The sequence below is a fragment of the Cinclus cinclus genome, chromosome 16, assembly GCF_963662255.1.
Source record: "Cinclus cinclus chromosome 16, bCinCin1.1, whole genome shotgun sequence".
Classification (NCBI taxonomy): Eukaryota; Metazoa; Chordata; class Aves; order Passeriformes; family Cinclidae; genus Cinclus; species Cinclus cinclus.
Window position 1 is genome coordinate 12,983,853 of NC_085061.1, and position 24,797 is coordinate 13,008,649.

Consider the following 24,797-nt stretch of genomic DNA (forward strand, 5'->3'; position numbering starts at 1 on the left):
AGTTCACCTCTGAGCCCCACAGAACACCCAGCTTAGATGCCCGAGTGCTTTTCTATTCAGTAACATCCTCAACACCTGAACAGCTCTTGCCTGCCCTGTTCAAGCAGCTCCCAGGGGCCAAGGTGACCTACGTGGTGTATTCCAGCATGGCACACTTTCGTTCCAGGTTGTGTTTGTTCAGTGCTGACTCCTGCTCCTTTTCCACATCCAAGGCAGTCTCCTCCCCTGCAAGGTTGCTCTTCTTTGTCCGAGGACAGCGGACAACTCCTGGACAGACAAAGGGGTTTCGCTCTCAGCATCACAACTCAGAATTCACCTCATCATCCAATCCACCCTGCTCTGGCAAACTACTGCTCCCACACAGTACTGCCACTTTTACCCCTTCTCAATACAACATGCCTGCTTCTCACAGAGAAGGGCTACTGCCAACTTTGACACTTCCAACAGAGCAGCAACACTTTGCCATGAACACAAGTGGATCACAATTTCACAGAATTATATGGCCACAGCTCCCAACTTTTTTTTTTTTTTTTTGTGCGATGCACAGGACAACATTCTAAAACAGCAGAAGTGAAAAAACAGAGCCTGGCTCAAGTTTTAGGAAGGGAAGAGGAATTGTGGTGTGCCCAGAAGGGGCAGTGAGGGGGCTCAGGAGGTCCAGTTGTGCCATACCCAGGGGTGTGTTCAGGCAGACACACTGCAGATCAAACCAGAAGTTCTCCACGTCCTGCAGGGTGCTCAGGACGTACCAGCGCCGCTCAAAGGGGCGGCTGCTCTGGGCCAGGTTGTAGTGCAGGTCGCAGATGGTGGTGTCCACAATCACAGCATTTCTCTTCATGTACACAAACACCTGCCAGACACAGCACAGCTCAGCCTGTAAGCATCACTGAAACTGCCTGATCAGCAGGACACACCAGCTAGATTAGGACTGCACAGTTTCTGTCTTTGCTGTTTTTAGTCACTGCTCTGACACAGGCCACACCTATTCCCTCACTATTGCACTGTGTTCCCAAATTCCCTTGACAGCAACCCAGAAACTTCCTTTCTAGATTTAAAACAGAGCTTTAGAACTTTTCACCCTTGTGCACAGGATATGCCAAGTTTCCAGAGAGTGGTTATTTCCTGCAAGTCATCACTTGGGATTTCAATGGGGGCCTCATTACCTTTCTTATCCTCATAAAGTCTTATCTGTTTTCTCCTTTGCAGGTGCTCTCTATATAAAAAAGATGCATATGAATCTTATTATTTTACTATGATCAGTGCCTTTTTCTGTGTCAGACATCCAAGCTTAACACCTTGATGGAAAAGACTGTGACATGCTCATTTTTCATTAAGTCTTGCCAGTCTGGGACCTCCTGGATCATTATTGTGTACAGTGTTCAGCATTATACATTTGAGTAGTTCCTTTCCAGAGAAAGAGGTGAAAAATTAACTGCACAACTTACATTATCATTTGGATTTGGAGGTTTGCACATACATCTGAAACATCAGTACTTCATTTAAGGTAATTATGAAGCCCATATCTTGAAAAATTAATGGAGAATAACTGCCTTTTTAATTTTTTTTTTTTTACTTACCTGGTCTTTGTCTTGAAACTTCTCTGTTGGGCCAAACTGAAGCAGCCCCATGTAACATAATCTCTGAAGGTTTTCTACCACTGAGAAGATGTATCTCCTGTAGGAATGGTAGGAGTGTTACAATTAGCACTCATGAAAACAGAAAAGTGATACCAGAAAATCCAACATTTTCATGCAGCAACCTGAGCTTTCAGCAAACCAGCGAGTTACAGAATTTCTGAAGTGGTATTTTTGCTTGAATTATCAACCTATGGAAAACTTGCAGTAACCCAATGGTCCAAACTTCCTTTCCTAAAATCACAAACCCAGTATTTTAGCCAACTACTAAGCAAAATTTTGCTAGCAAAAAGAAAAAATAATAGCCAGAAATAACATATGTAAAAATGAATTAAATATGGTCAATCACAGATCTACAGACAATTTCATGTTATGTAAAGAAGACAGGAGCAAGAAAACATGAGTGATAATACAGCCCTTCATATGTGTATGTATGAAGGACTGGGCAATGATTCTTGGAGTTCAGGTTGTTTAAAATGACTGCTCCAAGAAACTGCTTTCAGTTGCTCAAAGCTTTGGCAGAGCAAAAAGTGCAGCATTTTCCATCCTGCACACCTATATCTATGGCAAAATTCTGGCAGTTGCAGGAACCACCTGCAAGATTTAGTTTCTGAGACAGTTTGTAAAAAATTAGCTTTGCCCACATTTAACTTCACTATGATCTAATTAAATGCAGTCAAATGGGAGTTGGATTTTGGCAGGAGTTTTCTCTGTGGGTCAGAAAGATCAAACCTAGAAATTTGGCTCAGTTAGAAGTTTTAGTGAATGGAGGCTGAAGTGACAGCTTGGTTATGTGTCACATTGTTTTGCATCAACCCATCAGATGGAGCCTGCAGATTTCAGAAAATGCCATCAATCCAGTTTCTAATTTCCAAGAGTTAGCAATAGGTTTGGAATTGCAAACCTGGGCTACCCATGAGCCTTGGCTGCTGATACTGCCCAGCTCTGTTCCCTCACCAAAGGCAGATGTGCAGGTTTGGAAAAAGTCATATAAACCTCCAACCATTCACAAATTGTCAGTGGTGGCTTTCTGGGGAAAACTAACATGGTGCTCTCGATTCCACACATTCCAATCACTTTCCTTTCTTCAGTCCAATCTCAAGATTTACATTTTCTGGAAGAGAAATGGTGAACCATGGCAGACATGCCACGGAGAGTATGGGGAGAAACTGAATGTGTGAGAGGCAGGAGCTGAGAAATGTGGCACCTCTGGAAAGATTTATGAAGGACAGCAACACTTAGACCCTATTAAATTCTGAATTTAGCAGCAGTCAGGAGTGTGTTTTATACAGAAGCAACATCCTGCTGATGAGTTATGAAGGACAGAACCTCCCAGCTCTCAAGCACTGCCTGACAGCATACATGAATATTGTTTATTAGTTTCTTATTACCTTCTATTTGGGAGAGAAAAATGCAGTTTGGCACACTATCCTTTGAGGATTGATGATCCTTGTCTTAAGTGCCACAGTTCTCTTTGACACAAACAGGAAATAACTGAGAAAACAATCAGCCACTGCTGGTTCCTCTCTAGAGCCACTTATTTTGACTCATCTGCTTACCTTTTGTAGAGGAGCTGCTGTCGGACTGGCCTTGGAAGAAATCTGATCAGAGTGTGCTTTTTTAGTGGATCATTTAAAAAATCTTCCAGACCTTCCACCTAGAATTATTTTAGAAGTTAATCAAAATGCAAAATGCAACTATCCCCTCAAGTATAAAGCTTTGCTACCAGAATTGCCTACTAAAATATTTTCTAAGCAAACCTTACTGCTTTTGTAAAATGCTTTAACATTATTCTGGTTAATCAATGAGGCAGAGGATTCAGGGAGATTATAAAAAGCTCTTGGCAAAACAGTAGCTTAAGAATTTGCAGTATTACAAGGCTATACATTTTTTTTAAGTGAGCCTGTGAAAGCAACTACTCTTTCTGTAGAAGACTGAAGTGTCTCCTCTCCTCTCCAGGGTCTAGTTTTGCTAAAACAGATTAAGGGGATATTTGTTTCAGCCAATAGGTACAGCTGACATCATCAGACTTTGAAGGAAAACAAAAGAGCACCGTACCTTGTAGCTGACTTGTACAATCTGAACAAAGACTGAGAGAGGCAGGCAGAGAAGAATGTCACTGACAAGAGCCCATCCAAAGCCAAACTCCCTGTGCACGGGGAGGGGAGGGATGTAGCGCATCCAGGACGAGTCATCCACGTACACTGCGAACAAGAACTGGCTCAGACACACCCAACCCAACACCCACACCAAGAGTTTCACTGTGAGGGCTCAAGCACAACACGACTGGCAGTTCACAGTCTGAAAATCTAAATTCTCTAATTCTCTAAGCCCTTAATTTTCAAACCTTTCTGAAGTAGCATTTACCTGTTTTTCAGTGTTGAACCATGGTAAGGTCTGAAGTAAAGTCAGGATGTGCCACTTCTTACCTGTTTGATTTGACAGATCTACTTCAGTCTCCTGTGCAGAGGTCTCAGGATTCACCACAGTTGTCACAATTTCTAAGGTCCCATCTGGCTGTGCTTCAATTACAGCTGCATTCTCATCCAGCACTTGTGTTTTCTCACCATCACTACCTCCTTTTTGCCGTGTTTCATTTAAAGGGTGTCCATAAATTAAGTACCAGAGGAACATGTGGACCATTCTTAAACGGGGCATTTTGGGAAGAAAGCCAAGAGAACGTCCAAGTCCTGGAACTGGGAGGGAAGATTAAAGACCAAATAGAAATCAAAAGAGAATTAGAACAGGAGAAACAGCTCCCTGTGCAAAATTAATATGAAGAAAACTGGAAGATAGGCAGTTGAAAGTAAATATAAGTAACAAATAGTAAAGAAGTAGTAGTAAATACAAATGCTCCAGTGCACAACTGTAAAAAAAAACATAAGCAGCTAAGAAAACATTGGATAAGCTGGACAGGTTTAATATAAAACAAATTTTATTTCTATAGGAGGAGAAAAACTCCATCTGTATCTTAGGAGACATCTGAAAATTATTATTAATAATAAATGGGAAGGTGAATGATGACAGAAACCCCGAAGTGGGCTGTACCTGTAACAGGGTGATAGTTCTTTAGGTGTGCTATGCCCATTTTTTCATCAGTTTTTCCTGCCCGACTATTATCAGCTTTACATGCGCTTTCTTGTGTTTTTCCTGAATCAGGAACTGCCTCTTGCCCCTGGTTTTCTTCCTCAGCATGGTCCTGAGATGTTGGTGTCTGGGGGACTTTAATCCTGTAGTAAAAGCACACAGCACTTAGGCACAAAATAAGCAGAGCTCAATTCCTGTTCTTCCCTGACTTCAGGAGATATCAGCATGTCGCCTCAGCTTTGTGCTTCCACTTCTCTGTTGCTAAAGAAGAGGTTGTTTGTTTGGGGATTTTTGCTTACCTTGTGTTTATTTCCTCTGCATATTTTTGCACATCCAAGATAAGCCAAGCTCCCCCAAGCCATCTCAGACATCCCTGACTTGCCTGTTTGCAGTGCTGGAGTTGGAGATGCGGAACCGCACCTGCTCGATGGCACTTTTCACCAGGGGATCACTGGGACTCACTGAGGGGTGCACAACAAACTCCACCTGTTCACAGCAGCACAACACAAACAAAAGGTGTTTATGGAGATACTGGCTTTTAATCAGCTGCATAAATTATCTGAGATTAACAGTTAATTAGCAGTAGCTGCAATGGATGAATCCTATGATGGTTTTAGTAATTCACAGAACATCAATGCTTTTGGATGAAAACTCCTGTTGCTACTTTGTATTAAACAAGGTCAAAATACATGGTCTCCAGACCAATAAACTGCTAATGACATTTCTACAAACCTTGGGGTTTGGGTTTTTAACAGCTGAAATATTTGAGAAACAAATACTTTCACTTGTAAATACTAGGCTGAGAGGGATAAATGAAAAGTCAGAGCTCATTAGGTGTAAGGCCAAGCTAACACATATTGCTGCTGAAAGCACGCACACAATTCAGGCTGTAAACATTTCATACATGCTCTACACTAATTATGCAGCAGGTAATTTTCAGTGGGTTCAATTCCCTGCTTATGAGCATTTCACACTAGAGTAAGTGAGAAGTCTCAGCTCTACAACTACAGACATCTGACTTCCATAAACCTCACTAACAGTGGATTTTTGTTTTAAAATAATAAAATCACATTCTATAAATTTCAACTCAGAAGCTCACTTAGGATGTTTTATACACTCTTGGCTTTCAAATGGGGTTTAAATAGATTTTTGGTGCAGCCTGGCAGTGTAGGGAGAGAACCATGAATCACAGAACTGATAAGCAGCAGAACCTCTTGGAAGGGAGATTCAGAGACTTTGATTTCTGGCCTATTCCTTGGTCTCAATTATCTGCAGCCCCAATAATGGAAAGCAGTGATCAGGTTCTCACAGTGGCTTAGTCTGAAGCTTCTGCATCATGAGTTCTGCTACAAGAAGTGAAGTCACCCATTCATTCCAGCAAAAAGGCCCAGGGCAGAGTGAGAATTGGGAAGAAGGCTGTGTGTGTGCTGTCACCTTTTTGCTGATGCCATCCTGGATGATGGTGGTGCGGTAGAGCCTGAGGAGCCCGTCCCGCGCCAGCCTCTGCACCAGCCGCACGATGGACTTCTTGCAGCACTTGGTGGAGACACCTTCTTGCTTCTCCTGATCCATGACCATCTTCTGAAGTCTAAAAGATACCAAAGATACCTTGCATTTGAAGGCCAGCAATGCTCCAAACTACCTAAGTGGTTTGTTAGAGGACTGTGGGGTGAATGGCCATTTCTTTCCCTACTTCTAACAGTCCCTGCTCCCTATTCCCTTTTGCTGGAGACAACTGGGAAGTTTGCTTCACATTTCAGCTCTATTTTCTTTGTACCCAATCTCTTCCTTGTTAGGGGAGAACTGCTGTTCTGACAACAGCAAATTCTCAATGCCTGATTCCCCTGTGCATGGCTACAGTGCAATTACAAATGCAGCCTCCCTAAGGTCAGGAGAACCTACAGCTTTTTTAGGTGGTGATTTAACAAATGCAGTCAGTTGTTGCAGTTCGTGAGCTCAGTTCAGCTTGAGGCAGAAAGGGTTTATTCAGTGGTATCACAGCACAGAAACAACTCCTGCATTCCCACCACAGATACAGACACACATATCCCACCACGTGCAGCCAGCTCCCTCCCTTCTTCTTTTGCCACAGTTGGCAGGGGTGTGCTTACACCTTACTCTCCCCATGCCTGTTCCCATGCACTTTCCCACAATTGTCCCCAGGGCACTTTCAGTCTTGGGGAATCAATTCTGAAAAAGACCTGGAAGATAGTAAGGCAATGAAGCAATAACTGAATGTACACATGGACTTCAACTGTCCCAAAAGATTACCACATCCTGGTAATTAACAAATGGAAGGCAAACATCAGTAAATTTCCTTTGGCAGAGACTGGGGAGGGACAAAACTTCCACTGATTCTGAGGAAGCTGTGAGCAACCTGTTGGCAGCACTGAAGGGACAGCAGAGACCTGAAATATCTTCCAAACCTGTGCTTGGATGTGACTCAATCAGTCACTGATGAGGCTGGTGCCAGATGAAGCTCTGATTTTATAACACTCTGTAATTAAGGTGACAAAAGATTTCAAAATTCTCAGACTAGAGGAGAGTAAGGCCATGATTTCTGACTAAATTCCTAAAGCAAGCAGCCCTGGGTATACTGACATGCCAGGATCTTCTGTGCTGACACAGAAGATGGATGGTGCAATCCTATTTGTGACAACACAGTACTGCCAATTTAGGAGTCAGCAGAGCACCAGAATTTCCATTTCTTTTTGGAGGTGAAATCTTAAAGGTCTGAAAGACATTATAATACTTAGGGAAGCATCTCCAGCTCAGCTAAGGTGTCAGGAGAAGACATAAAACCACACCATATAAAACTGCACTGAAAAGCAAACCCTGAGGGCCCTGCTAGGATGCCAGTGACCGGTGAAGTAACATGAAGGTCTGAGTCTCTCCAGTCCATACAGAATAACACATGAACAAGTTTTGAAACCATGCAGAGATAAAACTGATGCAGATGCTAGAAACCTGCAGCAGGGAAGTGCTGTACCTTAGAATGTGACCCCAAGTCTAGCATACTGTGAACGGACAAATAAGTTCTTTGATCTGTACTTATGAGACATGTAATAAATGAAAGCACTCTTGTGTAATTATCTGCATGGAACTATTGCTGCTTCCAAACAGCTGACGGAGACTCAACCACCCACACCCTCCCTTGTGCCACCCTCTCCATCCTCACAACAGGGACAAGCAAAGACAGAAAGGAACAAGCCCGGAGTGGTCCCAGCAGCCCAAGGGCTCAGCCTCCCCCAGCTGCTGTGCCCTGGCTCACGTGAAGAGGCTCTCGATGAGGCGCAGGTTCCTCACAGCCTCCACGATGAGGTTGCGGCGCTTCAGCAGCCTGTAGGTCTCGTGGGGTCTCTCCACTGCAGCGGCCTTGGAACGCTTCTCCTTCCTGAGCCCACAGGGCTTCTGGGGACAGCACAGCACATCAAAACAGGACATCAACCAGCCACTGCCTGCAGCCTAACGGGGGCTCCTCACACAGCAACAGCCAAGCAATTCCCAGCCTGCATGGATTTATTTATATCAAACTACTCAGATGAAGATTAACTCTTATCTCCCCCTCCCAAGAAGGCAGAAAGTGGATGACAAGCAGCACTTGTGTGCTACATTAAGCTATGACATGTACTCAGTCAACACAGAATTTGGAGAGCACCAGGGAACTAACTCAGGACTGTATTTTGGACATCTACCCTCCCATCTCCTGGAAAAATTTTCACTTTAGCCTACAATGCAGTGTGGCCAAAATATGAATGGATGTAGAAATTAATTTTAAAAAACTCCCAAACAATTTGATAAATGAATACAAAAACTCTAGTTTGAAGTCTTGCTATAAGAGCACAAAACTTAGCTCAGACAGCTGTACCAACTAGAAGATATTAAGACATGCGGTCTTACCTTAGGATCTTCAAGTCTGACTTCCTCCACCTCAGCCACATCTCCATCTTCATCCGTGGGATGAGCACAGGTAGAAACACTGGACTCCTGCTTTAGGGTTTCCAAAGTAGAATTGTCTCCTGAAATGTTGTCTGGGAGCTCCTCAGGATCTTCAAGAATTTGAGGGGAAGGCTGCTTCTTCCCCTGAGACTTCACAGCTGTTGGCTTCGAGCCTGGTTTGAGAGCAAAAAGCCTTGTAATTGTTGTGCTCTCCCTGATCAGCTTTCTCTCTAAGAGGCATTATCCCATCTACCCAGGTAGCTGCACTTAAAAGCATTCTGCTACACATTTCACATATTCTGCCCTGCTGGAAGCAGTGGTTTGACCATGGAAGACTGCACTCAGCCTCAAAAAGTCAAATTAAAAAAAAAAGTGAACTCTCTCTCATCAAATAATTCTCTCCATGCAAAAACCTTTTCACGAAGGGCTTATCCAGAAACTGCTGTCTGAAGAAAGGAGAGTTTCTAACTCAGAGGTTCTCAAGTTCTGCCAGAAACATAACTTTTCTGACTCAAAGCAGAATAACAATTTAGTATTACTCCGAAGATAATCTACATAGAAAAAATAAGAGATCTCTCTTCCATTGGAGTTTATCAGAGAAGTTGTAGGAACATCTAAATAGGCAAAAAAAAAGTAAAAAAAACCCCACTCTATTTTTTAAATATGTTCCCCAAAGCTTGGTAGCTTTCACACTAAGATGTTCAAAATAACGAAAGAAGAAGCTGAGGTAACTAACTTCAGGGGACATTTTTATTAGAAAATGATCAGGTGAGTAAGGCTGTGGGTCAAGTCATCCCAACCCTGAATACCCAAGGAGCACAGTGTGTGAGCTCAGGGGAAAGGGGAGACATGGCATGGGGTCAGGAGAGGCATCAAAAACACTACTGGGATACATTCAGCCCTCAGAGTCTCCAGAGGTTACCACCCCTGGTGTTCCAAACCATAAGAGTTTGGGGGGAAAACAGGGAAATAACCAAATAGATTTAAAAATAAATATGTGACCAAAAACTATAATGGAAGCTAGTAACATATTATTTCTTCTTTAATAAAATGATCCATAGGAAAAATGCAGGTTGCTTTCCAGATTTCCAAATCACAAGTTACCTTTGGCTGGTGTTGTCTGATGGACATCATCTTGGACACATGACTTCAGTGGAGAACCAGAGCTGGCCTTTTGACCTTTTCCTCTCTTCTTCCTGTCCTTCCCCTCCTCCTCATTCTCAGACTCTGAGGCCACAGTCTCCTCTTCTCCAGGAGATGCATCTTGCACAGGTGGGGAATCTTCTGGCACCAGAGCCAAAGTAACTGTGGCCAACTGCTCACTCCTGGCCTTCTCCCTCTCAAACTGACGGTTTAAATCACTCTGCTCTGCAAAAATGTAGGAAATGTACTTTGTTGTCCTTTGCCGACCTTCATCCTCCATAAAACCCTAAGGAAACAGTTGGAATGTTATTTTACCACCTTGCTTCTCCATTCTATATAGTGTTCTCCAGCATCAACAGTTGGAAAATGTTCTCAATGTCACCAAAAGATATCATGTTATTCTTTTTTTTCTAAGTAACAAAATGTCCCTAACCTTCACACAGAGAAATCTAAAGGCATCCTGTGCCTGAAAAATAAACAAATCTGCATTACCAGTGTATTAGAACAAAACTCCTACAGTATGTGGGATGGACAAAAGTCTGAGGAAGAACAAACAGTGTGTATTCAGAGTGGAAATCAATTTTTTTCAGAACAAAAATGTTTGTGAAATAAGGGCACTGCAGGTCTCTGAGTGACTCAGACTTCAGTGGAAGTGCTGCTGCCCTGTCTGCTCCAACAGGAGCTTTCAAGGATCTACAAACTCACAGACTTCACCAATCAATAAGGAAAGATTTCATTTTCACAGCTGACTGGGAAAAAATATGCATAGATATTCCAATGGTTTATATAGTTTGTTTTTAACTCTACAGAACTTTTTATTGAATAACAAGATTTTCCTAAAAAGATTCCCTCTTGAGGGAAGATGGCAATTATCCTGTGGAAACGGACTGCTGGGTACATGCAAGACATACCAACTAGATTTGTTTGTTGAAATAAAAAAAATATTGAAATATCTGGAAATATGAAGTTCAATCATCATAACTCCTAGAGAAGTAACAGTTTTTCTCCAGAACTTCCTCATATTCTTAGAAGGCAAGTAGATTAATAATTTTACATGGACAGAAGGTCTTTGAGAAGATCCTTCAGTGCTCTGATTACAGCAGGTTGCAATTCTTATACTGAACCTTTGCCTTACACATCTTTTACTCAACTGAATTCTCTTTTCAATCTTACCAGGACTCTCCCACTGTCATTCTCAAATCTCTGATGTTCCTAATGTTTGAGGTTAACAGTGTTATTCCCAGAGTTACCAAAATTGTACCTTCAGTTTCAATAAGTATCCAAATTATTTTATTTTAGCCTTACCTTGACAACTTTGTACCTCTCCAGAAGACGACAGAGCATCCTGGCTTCCAGCTTCCCCACATTCATAGCCAGGCGAAGTTCTGCCTGAGAAATACCTTTGGTTCCTCTACTTTCAACTGTTGCAGAAAAAAAAAACCAAAAAATATCTCAGGGAAATAATCTGACTGAATATATATGTACACACACATACACATTAATATTCCCCTGAACAACAGTATATGCCAGAACATTAAATTTAAGGCTTCCCACTAACTAAAGACATTTTTACAGACACATAAAATATTCAGCTAAATACTGTCATAAACCACAATTTTGCATGAAGCAGTGCCCAGCACAATGAGGTATGTAGGTGACAGCTTCAAATTAGAAGCATGAATTATTTTTTTTCCCCTGGCAGTTTTCCACAGTTAGATATTAATTTCTCCATTTGGAAAGGAGAAGACATAGGAGAATAAGAAATACTGTTTGCTTCATCTTTTCTTATCCCATCACAACATCCTGTTTCTGCTGGGTGTTACTGAGTAGCTGCTAAGTTTTCAGGAAGGGCTAACAGGTGGCAGCACCTCCAGTCTAATCTGGACATAAAGCTCATTTTGCTATGAAAAATTGACACTTTCTGATACAAAAACAACCAGAATGCAAAAACACCTGCAATATACACATTTATTTTATACTACAAGGAGTAAGGAGGTAATGGGAAAAGACTTCAGATGTCTTAAATCACCTACTTAGCTGATAAGCCTGGGTGAGCATATCCCTTTCACAAACAATATCCACAGGCTGAACAACTTTTGTGATGATCTCTTCATCATCATCATGATAATCTTCCATTTTCTTCCGAAATTCCTTCAGCAGTTTAAGGCAACGAACCATGACATCAGTCCCTGTGAAAAATGATTGTTAATAACAACTCCTAGCAAAGTGCAGGGGGTGTGCACAGCTTTAAACAATTGTATTTCTTTCAGCAACATGCAGAAATAGCAGTGCAACAGGGAACAAATGACTAAAGGAGCTGAGTATTTCTAGGAAAGGTTTGCAATACATTTTTCCCTTTGTATGAATCTGGCAATCAGGTGGATTTTTGAGGTGCTTCAAACCTTCACATCTGTGCCAATGCTAGGACGGTACAGTAGGAGAAATTTCTACAGCATAAATAAATCAATGGAGGGATAAAGTGCTGATCCCCAGAACTACACCTGGAGAACACATATTTGACTGGGAGATCACTCACTGGGTATAACCCATTCCTTTTTCCTAAGACAGAACACACTGCTGCCCATAAGATTCTTGTAGATGATTTAATTCCACATTTAAGCATGTTCCTGTCCATCAGCTGTGCTGTGGTATCTGTGCACTCACTGGGACCTCCCAGTAAAGGGCAGAGTGAGGACAGAGGGCTGCAGGAGAGCTGAGTTCCTGCTCTCCTCAGTCACTGAGCTCCTGCTGGACCACTTCACACCAGAGGTAACTCAAACTGGGGTACTGGACACTGCAAGCTGCAGTGATTCAGCAGCTGCTGCAGCAGCAGCCAGTTTGTCCTGGAGCAGTGGGGAGAACATCTCCAGCCATCCCTGTTCCTCTGCTACACACTGCTGTGAAAAGGCCAGGTGAAGGCTTTACTTGGAATCACTAGGTCTTCAGCTAATTAATTTTATCTTGTGTTTATATATCTGAGAAGCTACTGATGCCCAGCTGACACAAAGTCAACCCACAGTCACTTCACCATGTGACTCTGCTCCAGGCCATATGATTCCATTATTTTCCCTCGAGCTGAATCCTTTCCCTAGGATGCTGCTTAGGATTTAAGTGCTGACATTTTGGTAGGGTTGCAAGCACTGTTATTATATGCTTTGTATTTCTACAGCACATTAATTTTCACTGGAAGCAGTATTTGAAAAAACAAAAAACCCCACTCCCCATAGAAAAGAAATCCCCTAAAACAAACCAATGCCTTTTCCTTTAGCTCCTATGCCCAATAATGTTCTTCCCATAGCAAATGCTCTGGCTCCATCCTGTGTGTCCCACATATTTCTATCTTCTTTCCTGTGTAACTCCAGAGATTAAACTATCTTGATCTCTGCTGAAAACTAGCTACTATTAATTCATCCTCCTTTAATACCTAGCATTTTTGTGGATTTTCAGCTTTTACATCTGTAAGATGGAATTATCATTCAAGTGAAAGATTCATCAAATGGCATTTTCCCCAACAAACTTAAGCAGTAAATGCAGCTGCTGTTCTGCCAATCTCTGACAGAGCATAAAACACCACTGCCTTGGGGGCTGCCACCAGGTTTATAAATGGACTTGTATTTTCTTGTCTTCTAAATAAATACCTTAACTGGAAGTCAAATGTTTTCACTACTGCCTATAAACTGTTTTTTAGGAGGGCTGTCTAGTCTTTTGGGTTTTATTTCCTAGTGTTTACAGCTCATTAGAACACCCTGAAAGACCTGGGTCATTTCTCTCTCAGTTATGCTTGATGCTGTACCTACTTTTGCCTCTGCTTCTCTTAGTTCAGAGTACACTTTCCCTACAGAGAGTTTCCTTTCCCAAGACTTAAAAGATTTGTAGGAATTTGTCTTATCAAGAGCCTTAATCCAACTCCATGTAATCAGCCCTCTTTTTTTGTCTTCTGGAAATTTTCATGGTTTTATTGGCTCTTTGACTTGCTCCTTTAAGATCACTCCTATTCACAAAGACAATGTAATTTACAATCTTTACTTCATATCAGATTGACTTTATTTTTCTCACAGACATCTCTATTATAGCTCTAAAATTGACACCGTTCATCGTCCAGAACTATTTTCTTTTTAACCCTGCAAATCTGCCTCTTAGGATTTTCAGTGATTAAGGATTTGGTTTAGATTTCCTTCAGAAATTGCATTAAATCCATTGGTGGTACTAGCCTTCCTCATACTTTCCATTATTACTTCTTTTAGTTTTTTTCCCCCTGCAAGTTTTATCTGTATCTTTTTCTGAGAACAGTTACTTGGTTCCCTTTCCTCATGCAGTCCTGCTCTTCTCTGCTTTTCCACTACATGTTTGGAAGTTATCAGCAATTCTTGTGAACCAATTAAATTGGCACTCAAAGCTGGTTATGCATTAAACCATCCCTCAGCAAACTGTGGCTTTTTTGGATATCTCACTTACCTCAGCCCTGGTATCAGCTCTGCTGGTGAAAGCTAATAATGCCAAGGGTGTGGGTATGACCCCTGTATAAGCCATTAACTTCAGAGTTGGCTCAATGATCCATGGAGGTCCCCTTCAAACTCAGAATTTTCTGTGTTCTGTGAATTCCAAGTACTGTAAGACCTTACTTCCATAATTTGATAGGAAAGCTTTGCATTCTCAAGGCTTTCAGGAAAAGTCAGAACCAAGAATGATCTGGTTTTTAACTTATTTCATAACGAGCCTTCTTTTCAACATATCTTTTAGCATTTTTTGTCAAGTTCATTGACTTGTCATTTAACTTGAACCTGAAAGGTCAGCAGACTGCTTTGCTCCTACTCTCTATTGGGTTGAGCCTGACTCTCATCAGGTCCCAAGACCACAGCTTACATTGATATCCAAAAAACTTGATGACATTTACTCTGTAAAAAATCTGTATCAGATGCTTAATTCAAGTGGGGTGCAGCACCTTAACTTTAGTAGCACATTTATCTACATAACTGCATGGAAAGATTTTTTTTTGTTTACAGCTCTTTTCATTTAAGATATGAAGCTTATAGATAGAATGGCATCAGTGTAATCACACAAAAAGAGAGCTAAACCATTGTTCCATTCACCTTTCTTTGTCTTGTAGGGTCCTCCACTGGGGTTCATGTCTTGCAAGGGGACAGACACGACCTTGGCCAGGCCAGCATTCATCATGTACTGATAGAGACGCTTGAAGGTTCTCTCACAAAGGCCCTGATGCACAGAGAAATGGCAAAAGTCACTGCAGCCCAAAAACTTCACCTGCTGCTGACTGGTATCAAAAGCATTCATACCAGCCGTTCTTACAACACAGTATTTTGAAGTAGGATATCCATAAGAAAGTTAAAAGCCTTTTAGGTGCAGAACCTGAGATGTTCCTGAGTGTGTTGTATCCCTCCAGCTCTGCCATCCACACAAACAGCAGCAGTGGAAAGTAAGAACTGCATGATGACATCCATTGACAAAACATCTCTGAGGCTGTGGCTGGGACAGAACTGCTTCCTTATGATAAACACCAGCAGCTGCTCCATCTGGTAGGTTTTAAAGATCCTTCTTTTGATATCCTAGCCCAGAATTCTGTTCAGCTTTAGAAGCAGGTAGTATGAATGAGTGCCTTTGATACTCAGAATCTAGATTCTACTGAGTGAGAATTTGAAAGAGTAATGAATCTCACCAGTTCTTCCCTCAAGTTTCCTAATGTTTCCATCTGGTTTGAACGAGCACTTAGCATACTTGAGAGCTTCTCCATCAGAATATCATATTTGCTCCTCCTAACCAAAAAAAGAGAATTATTTTACATTTAAGTTTGCATATAACTTCATAAACATGAGTTGTAGCTTTAGAAACTGTCAGTCACTAGAGAAAGTATGCTAAGTGTTCACAGATTGATTTAGGAATTCTAGTTTTCTTTTCCTCTTGTGAATAGCACATGAGATAATTTGTGTCTAAGAAAAGACCTCAATGAGGAAACAATGACTAAGCCCAAGCTGTTACTTCACTGGCAACCCACAGAAGCACAAGTTCTGATCATAAACAAGATAGGAAAACAAAACAAAAAATCTACTAGAAATGTGTTTAAGTGAACACAGTCAAAATTAACGGAATGATTAGTGCTACAAAAAGAAGAGCTATGTTTATGTAGGCAGGTGACAGGCACTAGAAGAACTTGCTGTTTACAGCTCCAAGACAAGTTTTAAAGTGTCCAACATTTGGAAGAGGAGTTAATAAACTGGAAAGCGTCAATTCCAGGAAACTTTGATGGTTCAGTGACAACAGAACAATCCCTTGTCAGAGTAAAAGGTCAAAGTGTACCCAGGAGACCCTTAAACCATACCTATCAACATGGAAGCGAGTCAGGAGTAGCAGAATTGAGTACTGCTGTGCTCCACTTGGCAGTCGGATGACGTGGGACTGCATCGTTATCAGACCACTTCTGTCCAACACCCTCCTGTGATAATGAAGCTTTCCAGCATCCACTCTAAAGAAAAGATGGCAAGATATCTATGGGAACAGGAACTTCTGCAAACAAATTCTAATTATCCAGTAGCCAGAACACTTTACCTACATTACCTATAGCCTCAGTGACATGCTAATTTTCAAAGTGACTCAAAACTCCAACTTAGGAAGTGCTACAATTAGGAAAACCTGTGAAATTTCTTTTCATAGTTAATCCAACTAAACAGAGAAATACCTCTGACTTTAACCTAGAGCCTTTAGGCCCAGAGTGTCATGACATGGTTTGATGAGGGGGTTAAATCAGGACTGTATCTCCATGTCCTCCTTTTCCATCCTCTCTTTTTAACTTGTGCCTATGCTGCAATCACTGCCCTCCTTGGAACAGCTCTGGGATTAATTTCCCTCCTTGGTGAGCTTGCTTGGGCCACCAAACTGACAGAAAAGCACCCATAAAAGTCTTTCCCTCTGTCCCCATCTTCCTACTTACCTAAAAGAGTTCCCTAAGTGGCAAAAAACAATGCCAGGTGGTGTGCAAGCTACAACCCACTCATGTCCTAAAAGCAGTGAATCCTTAGAGCAATGCTGATACTCTCCAGAACTTCAGGACACATCCAGAAGTTCTTTAAGAAGGTGTGCAATGCTTCTCCATCAGCAAAACTAGTCTAGTTTAGGAGCTGGTAACTCAGGCTCCCACTCAATGGAGGAGATGTCACACAGGGAAATGCTGTGGACAAAAGGTGGCCATGAATCCCTTCAGAACTTGGGTAAGACACTCAGACAGCAATTTAGAAAATGAAATGAAAATCATTCTTCCATCCCAAATTTGGAAGAAAAAGTTACTTAAAAAAAGCAAGAACTTTCACAAATTAGAAACCTGTGTATTGACCCACCATAGAAAATTTTGGCTCTCTGAGAAGATATCAGGAAGGATAATGAACTCAAGGGTGAGACTAATACAGTTCTACCAAAGGGGCTCCCAGAACCAAGCACTCCTGGTAGTAAGAATGAAACACTACAGTATAGATGAGAGTTCAAATATTCACAGGAATAATTAAAAACAACCTTGGATTTAATTCTCAGAGTAAGATACAAACTTACTTGAAAGCCCCACTGTGAAGATCCCTCTGAAGCTCTCCCTGCCACCGAGCTCGGCCCAAACGCTCCAGAATGCAGTAGGAAAAGTCAGGGAGTTTCAAGTCAGGGTCCCCCTCCCAGCCTATTAAAGCTCTGTAACGCTGCTCTTGGGAAGCAACAATGACTAATTTCTCTCCCCATCTAAGAAACAGAAGGAAAAGTAATGTATACTGTTATTGGCTCCATAGAAACAGAGAGATCAATCACTTTCTCTCCACAAACGCCGTTCTTGGTATCATCTGTACAAACTCAGCAAGGACTAGGTTTTAGAACTTAGAAGTATTTTAATGCCAGATATAAGGATTTCACTCACTTTTCAACAGCTTCTTTGTAAGTATAACAAGGCTGCAAATCCTTCTTCCTTATTTGATCAGTGATATCTACTCTCTCTTTAAAATACTGGCAGGAGCCTTGTATGCCATCTTTGTTATCCAAAATCATGTGGATAGGATAAATATCATCTGAAGAAACAGGATCTCTTTTGGTTTCCAATATTCCTGTTTCAAGGTCTATTTCTTCATAGCTGAAACAAAACCAAAGAGACAATATTCAACCAAGCAAGGAAAAATACAAGACTGCCACAAACAATGCTGATACCTCCAGGAAGTATCTTGGAAATACGAAGCACCTTTGAAACCTCCAAACTGGAAAAACATGAAAAGCAGAGCTGTACTCCTCAAGCATGACCAAACTTTTTCAGCATGCAAAGTGCAGAAGGCCGAAGGAGGGAGATGTATTATTTCATCTTTGAAAAGTCAAAGATATGATGGGAATAAGAAAAGTAGTGGGAATGAGAAAAAAATATAGTCCACAGGTCAGTAAAATGATAGGCACATCTACCTTGCTGACCAGGACATATAAATTCTGCCTGTACCTAAGTAGCAAACAGTCATATGAATGGAAATCAAGTCAGGACTCATATACAAGTCTCCTAAGCCACAGAATCATCAAAATTGGAAGAGAGCATTCAGATTATCCAGCCATCCACCAGCACTACCACCGTGACCCCTAGAACCCCTCACCCAGCGCCAGATCTTAAAACACCTCCAGACACGGTGCCTCCACCACCTCCCTGGGCACCCTATTCCAATGCCTGACCCCCGAACAGCGAAAATTCCTTTAGTAATACCTAAACAGCGGCTCAGAGCCACTCTCGGCCCTGCCTGCTGTCACCGGCTACCGAAGGGCTGCTGCAGCAAAACCCGGGCGAGAACGGGCAGCGCGGCAACCGGGCCGGGTTTAGCCCCTCAAGCAGGCCGGGTCTCGCCTGGTAATCGGGCCGGTCTTAGCCCTGTCACCAAGCCCACGTTTCGCCCAGCAAGAGGCGCGGGTTCTGCGGGGGGAAGGGGCCGGGGGCGCTGCCCTCACCGGTCGTGCAGGCGGAGCGGCGGGCGCGGCCGGGGCAGGAGGTAGAAGCGCACGTCGGGCTGGGCGCTGAGCGCGGCCCAGAGCAGCTGCTGCGTGTCCGGCTCCAGCGGCAGCGGGAAAGGCGGCGAGCGGGCGGCCAGGCGTTGCCAGAGCGCGGCCGCGGTGATTCCGTCCAGCCCCTCCAGGGCCACCTCGTCCAGCAGCGCCCACAGCGGCTCCATGGCCTCCATCCCCGCCGCCGCTTCCGGGCCCGCGGCGCGCAGGAACTGACGGCGGCGGCGGCGCGACCGTCGTCAGGGAGACCGAACAACAGGCCAGGCCCGGCCCGGCCCGGCCCGTGCTGCCGGGGTTCGCGTCTGCCCGGGGTTCGTGTCCGAGGACTCTGCCCCGGGATCTGCGTCCGTCCGGGGTCTCTTTCCCCGGTCCGTATCCGTCCGGGAGCTCTGTCCGGGGGTTAGTGTCCGTCCCGGGTCCGTGACCGTCTGGGGGGCTCAGTCCGGGGTTAGTGTCCTCTGGGGCTCTGTCCCTGGTCCGTGTCCGTCTGGGGCCGTTCCCGGGGCTCTGTCCCTGCTCTGTGTTCATCTGGGGCTGTGTCCGGGTGTCTGTCCCTGCTCTGTGTTCATCTGGGGCTGTGTCCGGGTGTCTGTCCCTGCTCTGTGTTCATCTGGGGCCGTTCCCGGGGCTCTGTCCCTGCTCTGTGTCCGTCTGGGGCCGTTCCCGGGGCTCTGTCCCTGCTCTGTGTTCATCTGGGGCCGTTCCCGGGGCTCTGTCCCTGCTCTGTGTCCGTCTGGGCCGTGTCCAGGGCTCTGTGCCGGGTCCGGGCCGTGGCAGAGCTGCCCTGCGGTCGGTAAGAGACAAAACACGCGGTTCTGTCTGTGGTACAGGGCTCGAGGAGACGCGCTGGTGGCACATTGAAACTTCTGAGAGTGTGAGAGCACACCCCGGCACAACTTGTGGTGGCGGCGTGGTGAGGATTGCTGGAAAAATTCACGTTTCCTGAATGGCAAGCCAGGTAAAATCTTTTATTAAACACTTCAAATATATACAGCCTCAGCAGTGAGCAAGCTGTAAGATGAACTGGCCTAAGGAGTAGTAGCAGCTCAGAAATTTCCTTCCACAGCTGTGCCCCAGCATTGTCTTGCTCTCCAAGTCTGGCATTATAAACTTGTTACAGCATATGCCTTCTACTTTTTGTGTTTTTTTGGTTCTTCAGTAGATTGTGAGGGGTTCTGCAAAATAAGTAAAACAACTACTGTTAGCTCTGTTCTTCAGTAGCTTTATTTACAGCCCTGACCTCTTTATGCATGGTTGAAGGAGGAATGTCTTTCAGTTTATAGCCTTCTCATCTATTGAGGGTGCAAAACCAGTGGTACTCCATAATAAATCATTCACTGTGACCATTATATTCTCATTTCAGGTTTATGTTAAGACATGGTGACTGACTTTGATGAAAAACATGACGAATATTTAATATCCCTTCAGCAGAGAAACCGGTAAGATTGGCATTTGTTACCACTTTGGGTATGAAATATTTTTGTGTTGTGTCAAATATCAGCAGCTGTGATGCAAAGTCTGACTTCCTGTGCCTTAAAACATTCAGGTGTTTGTCTCTTCTTCTTTGTTTGCTAAAAGTTCTTCTTTCTAGAGGAGATCACAATGTTTCTTCAGCATTTAAAATATAAATGCATTTATTAATAAAATATTTACTTTTTCCATAGCTGACAGGGAAGATTTTTGTTTATACAGCAAGAGGTTGTAGATTCAGAAATAACTGGCAGCTCACGCTGTGTGAGGATATAGTTATAAGGCACAGTTGTTATGTTGTCAGAAATACAGAAAAGTGGGAAATAAGGAAAGTCAGGTTGGCTTTGCAAGCTCCAGTGTTTTTCAGATAAGTTTCAAACGTTTCTTTTCCTCTTTGTTCATGTGTTCCTGTCACTATACCCTAGACAGATGAACTTCATAGCTTAATTTAGAGGAGTCTACAGAACTTTCTTGCTGGATTCCTTCCTTTAACACAAGCCATAAGATTTCTAATCAAATTCTATAACAAACAGGCTTGGTAAAAGACCTTGAAGGCCACATTTATGTTAAAAGACCAGCCAATTTTTGTGACCACAGGTTTCTTTCCTATATGGTATCCTAAAGCAGTTTTAGAAAAGGATAAAACCAGATGATTTAATGGTTAAACCAACTTGCATCCTTGGTATCAGAGCTCTGACTGCTGAGGACATGCTCTTGGGAAATGGTTGCTTGTGTCACAACACAGACACGTGGGGGGCTTTGGCTGGTGGATTGGACCCATCCTGGAGTCAGAGGGAAGCCAGGTGGTGCAGGGGAATGCACAAATTGTCACCCATATGATGCCAACTTCCTGGCCTGCATGTCACCTCACCAAAGGAATTAGCATGGACTGGGTATAACCCATGGTGAAAGGAGAGAAGATGAGGGTTGGAAGAGGGAGAGCAGCTGCTTCACTGAGGCCGTGGAAGGGCATTATTTTGATATTATTTTAACCAGCATTTAATTTTCTGGTATCTCTAACTTCAATATTGGCTGGGGACTTTCCACCTCCAGTTTCAAAACACAAATTATCTTTTTTTTTATTCTTGAAAAAAAAGCCAACAGTGTTTAAGCTTTTTGAAATTCTAAGTGATATTCTTGGAAATTCTTAAGAAGACAGGTTAAATACGCAAATTACCTAATGGAAAAATAATGTGAAATAAGAAATGACATGGGAAAAAACCTTCAGAAAGAAAGGAAAAGCTTGGTCAAACTTCATCTGTCACAGCATGTGGGTGCTCATACCCACATTAGCAAACAGAAACAGACCCTGGAAGATGAAAGGTTCCTTGAACTGCGAACATATTTTTCATATTTGTGACGTGGTGTGTTGTTGAATTTCTTGATGATCTGACCATCAGTGTATGCACTGTTCAAGGATGAATTATTGGCTTTTCTCCTTCAGGCTGCAGGAACGATTAAAAAGAAAAGATCCTGTGCAAACCAGACTGGAGCAGCTGGAAAAAGGATTTTCTCTGTATGTGAATGGAGCTAACTCTGAGCTGAGAAAGTGCCGCAGGAAAATCACCCCACACCTGAGAAACAGGCCCAAACCCACTGGGACAAAGGGTGAGTGCCATGGGAGCCTGGCAGAGCTGCACCAGAGCTGTACCTCAGTCAGAGAGGTCACTGTGATCCAGGGACAGCACCACTGGAGCCTGTGGGATGAAATTCCATGGAAATCAGAGTGCTTAAGCTGGCTGTGTACAAGGAATAGTCTCTGCAATACCCTATCAATTTTTCACTCCATCCCTCTTTAATCCCAACATTTAACTTCCCTTCCTCTTCATTTGTTAAACAGGTCTAACTAAAAGTAGAAGATTAGAAATGTGTATAAATTGCCAGTGGAAAATAATGGTACACCTTTGACACATAACACCATTAAGAGGATTTAAGAGCTGATGGACTTGGATATGTGTTATCCAAGTCTGGTGTCCTGAGGACAAATGACATTTGATGACATAGACTGTAATCAAATTATATCCAGTAATAGCTTCATTAAGCTCATAAATTATGTTTAAGCTGTAATAGTTGTCTTAAAAAGATAGCTAATCTTTATTTTAATATTTGAAGTGAAGAAAATCGACCATTTTTTCCCAGTGATTAGCTGCCTTTATGGAAAAATGGGTATTTTGTTTCTAATTTAAGTCTGTCTGTCATCAAGAGCAGTGCAGTGACTGGAATAATTTTGCATGCATGAAAGTATAAAGTATGGGCTTACAGGCCTTCTAATCTATTTAGCATAATGAAAAGAAAGTTGATTTTACTAAATCCCTATGTAAAGCAGTTTACCAGCCTTAGTCAGTTATGTTCACACTGGCTACAACCTGAGAGTGCTTTTTTAATGGGTGGTAGCCTGCTTAAGCTTCATTTTCACCTGAAAATGAGGAGAAAGAGTTAAAAAAGTTACTTAGTATGATAATTTATTGATTGAAAGTTTATTAATCTCAATGATACTGGAAACTAACCTTTCCTTTGATAACTGTTCCAGCCATGGCTCTAACTTCATCTTCTTCATTTGTTTTCCTGCTACACTGGGCACATATTTCTTGTTTGCAGGCTTAGGTGTGTTCAGCTTGTACAGTTTCCTGCAGGTTGGGTGGGATGGTGATGAGGAATCAGCTTGTCACCTGGCTCCACTGTTCTCTGTGACAGTGAAACCTCATGTGTAATGATGTAAAAATGGTCATGTTCTTGGATACTGGGAAATGGTGGAAATTGGGTGCTCTGTCACATACATACATCTTCAGGTAGCTAAAGAGTGTGTAAATCAATGTTTTGGACTTTTTGCTCCAAAATTGTGAAGGGATATTGTGGCAGCAGCTCTAGTGGAACTCTGTCAGGAGAAATTTCCTGTGCAGTTGTTAGGTCTCAGCTTAACTAAAATTCTTTATTTCTATGATCCCTTAAATCCATTTGCTTCAGTCAAGGTTGAATACATATCTTAGGGATCTCTGGAGACTCCAGTTGCAGTCTCTGTTCCTTTCCTCAAGTCCATCAATCAGAGACTGTAGCACCAGCTCTGCAGAAGATAACTCAGTGTTTTTCTGTTTCTTAACTCACCAGTGGTATTGTTTTAAACACGTGAAGCTGCAGTGAAAGATACCAGCTGAACCATCATCCTGTCATTTTTCCTCTTCCATTTGATTTTGCTGCTGGAGTCCAGAATGGGAGTCACTGCTGGTCTCTATGAGCTTCTTGCCGGGGGGTTCTACCTCAGCAATTTTGTGGTCTCTTTCATTTTTAGTTTCTTCTCAATGATTGAATAAGATTTTGCTTACAGGGATGATTCCTAAATGAGATACAGCACTGAGTTTTCTTCCCTATCCATCTCCCATGAGAGTTATTGCATCATTTATTACTTCTAAAGCATCCATCTGTGGGATTAGTCTTCACTGAAAAATTAGGAATGGGTGGTACTTAATAATCCAGAACAGGCATAAATCCCTCTTTCTGGTTCCTGAAAGTGTCATCATAAATCTATTTGTCAAGACTGTTTTCTTTGTGTTCCTTAGGAGTAATTACTGATAATAGTGATTGATAAAGTTTTTTAGGATTGCTAATGAACTAAAGTAAATGATGGGTTGGAGAGGAGTGAAGCTGGGGTCTAGGTGTGCTGGTATTTCTTAGGGTCTATAGCCCACACATGATTTCACAACTCTGTTTGTTGTTCCAGTGAATGTCTGTGTGGTCACAAATATGTGGCTTGAGGGTAGTGTGGGGTCTCCTTGGATCAGGACTAATTTTTTGAGGATGTACTTCTCAGTCTTCGCCTAGTCAAACAGGCGCTGACAAATCTCTGAGGGAACGACACCAGTGGAGCTGCTCTGTGTGCCCAAACAGGTACTGGTTGGTATTCACATCCCATCTATCCCATGGGAAGGATATTTTTGTTCCAAAGTAATGTTTGTTGCACAGATGACTCGCTCAGCTGCATTAGCCTCTGCCTGGGATTTCAGTTACTGTTTCCTGGCTTAGAGGGATCTGGTCATGTGAATCCATCACTAAGTAGAGTCATGGAATCACAGAACTGGGAGGGACCTTAAAACTCATCTTGTTCCACCCACTGCCATGGTGGAACTTCCACCTTCCACTGTCCCAAAGACTGCTCCAAGCCCTGTCCAACCTGGCCTTGGACACTTTCAGGGATCCAGGGCCATCCACAGTTTCTCTGGGCAGCTTGTGCCAGGGCCTCCCCATCCTCACAGGGAACAATTTTTTTCTAATATCCAATCTAACACTGCTTTTTGTCAGTGTGAAGCCATTCCCTGTTGTCCTGTCACTCCACGACTTGAAAAGACTCTCTTCAGACACTCAAGCAGTTTTGAGGATGAAGTACTCAGCAGTGTAGCATGAGTTCTGCCATCTCCCCCTTTCCTACCTGTGTTTGCAGCGCACTTGAGGGACTTCTGGGCAGTTGCTTTGGAGAGGTGGAATCTCAGAGAGTGCAAGGGAAAGGTGCTTCCAGTTCTC

At 42.8% G+C, this 24,797-nt stretch overlaps 2 protein-coding genes across 2 annotated transcripts in view; one reads left to right on the forward strand and one right to left on the reverse strand.

Moving 5' to 3' along the window:
* GTF3C1 (general transcription factor IIIC subunit 1) overlaps nt 1-18,991 on the reverse strand; it is a 38,088-nt gene extending 19,097 nt beyond the window's left edge. Inside the window, exons 1-20 of the mRNA XM_062503796.1 lie at nt 18,762-18,991; nt 17,707-17,916; nt 17,358-17,534; nt 16,138-16,281; nt 15,478-15,574; nt 14,894-15,017; nt 11,837-11,992; nt 11,109-11,224; nt 9,765-10,089; nt 8,622-8,833; nt 7,993-8,132; nt 6,156-6,309; nt 5,104-5,207; nt 4,683-4,864; nt 4,064-4,330; nt 3,693-3,838; nt 3,194-3,291; nt 1,578-1,674; nt 673-850; nt 132-267 (exon numbers count right to left, since the gene is read on the reverse strand). Of these exons, the coding sequence (XP_062359780.1) occupies nt 132-267; nt 673-850; nt 1,578-1,674; nt 3,194-3,291; nt 3,693-3,838; nt 4,064-4,330; nt 4,683-4,864; nt 5,104-5,207; nt 6,156-6,309; nt 7,993-8,132; nt 8,622-8,833; nt 9,765-10,089; nt 11,109-11,224; nt 11,837-11,992; nt 14,894-15,017; nt 15,478-15,574; nt 16,138-16,281; nt 17,358-17,534; nt 17,707-17,916; nt 18,762-18,991 (3,293 nt within the window). The remainder of the gene's footprint in view (nt 1-131; nt 268-672; nt 851-1,577; nt 1,675-3,193; nt 3,292-3,692; nt 3,839-4,063; nt 4,331-4,682; nt 4,865-5,103; nt 5,208-6,155; nt 6,310-7,992; nt 8,133-8,621; nt 8,834-9,764; nt 10,090-11,108; nt 11,225-11,836; nt 11,993-14,893; nt 15,018-15,477; nt 15,575-16,137; nt 16,282-17,357; nt 17,535-17,706; nt 17,917-18,761) is intronic.
* A 119-nt stretch (nt 18,992-19,110) lies between these two features.
* Nucleotides 19,111-24,797, forward strand: part of KATNIP (katanin interacting protein) — a 56,182-nt gene continuing 50,495 nt past the window's right edge. Inside the window, exons 1-4 of the mRNA XM_062503797.1 lie at nt 19,111-19,214; nt 19,646-19,773; nt 20,179-20,254; nt 21,730-21,893. Of these exons, the coding sequence (XP_062359781.1) occupies nt 20,193-20,254; nt 21,730-21,893 (226 nt within the window). The 5' untranslated portion in view covers nt 19,111-19,214; nt 19,646-19,773; nt 20,179-20,192. The remainder of the gene's footprint in view (nt 19,215-19,645; nt 19,774-20,178; nt 20,255-21,729; nt 21,894-24,797) is intronic.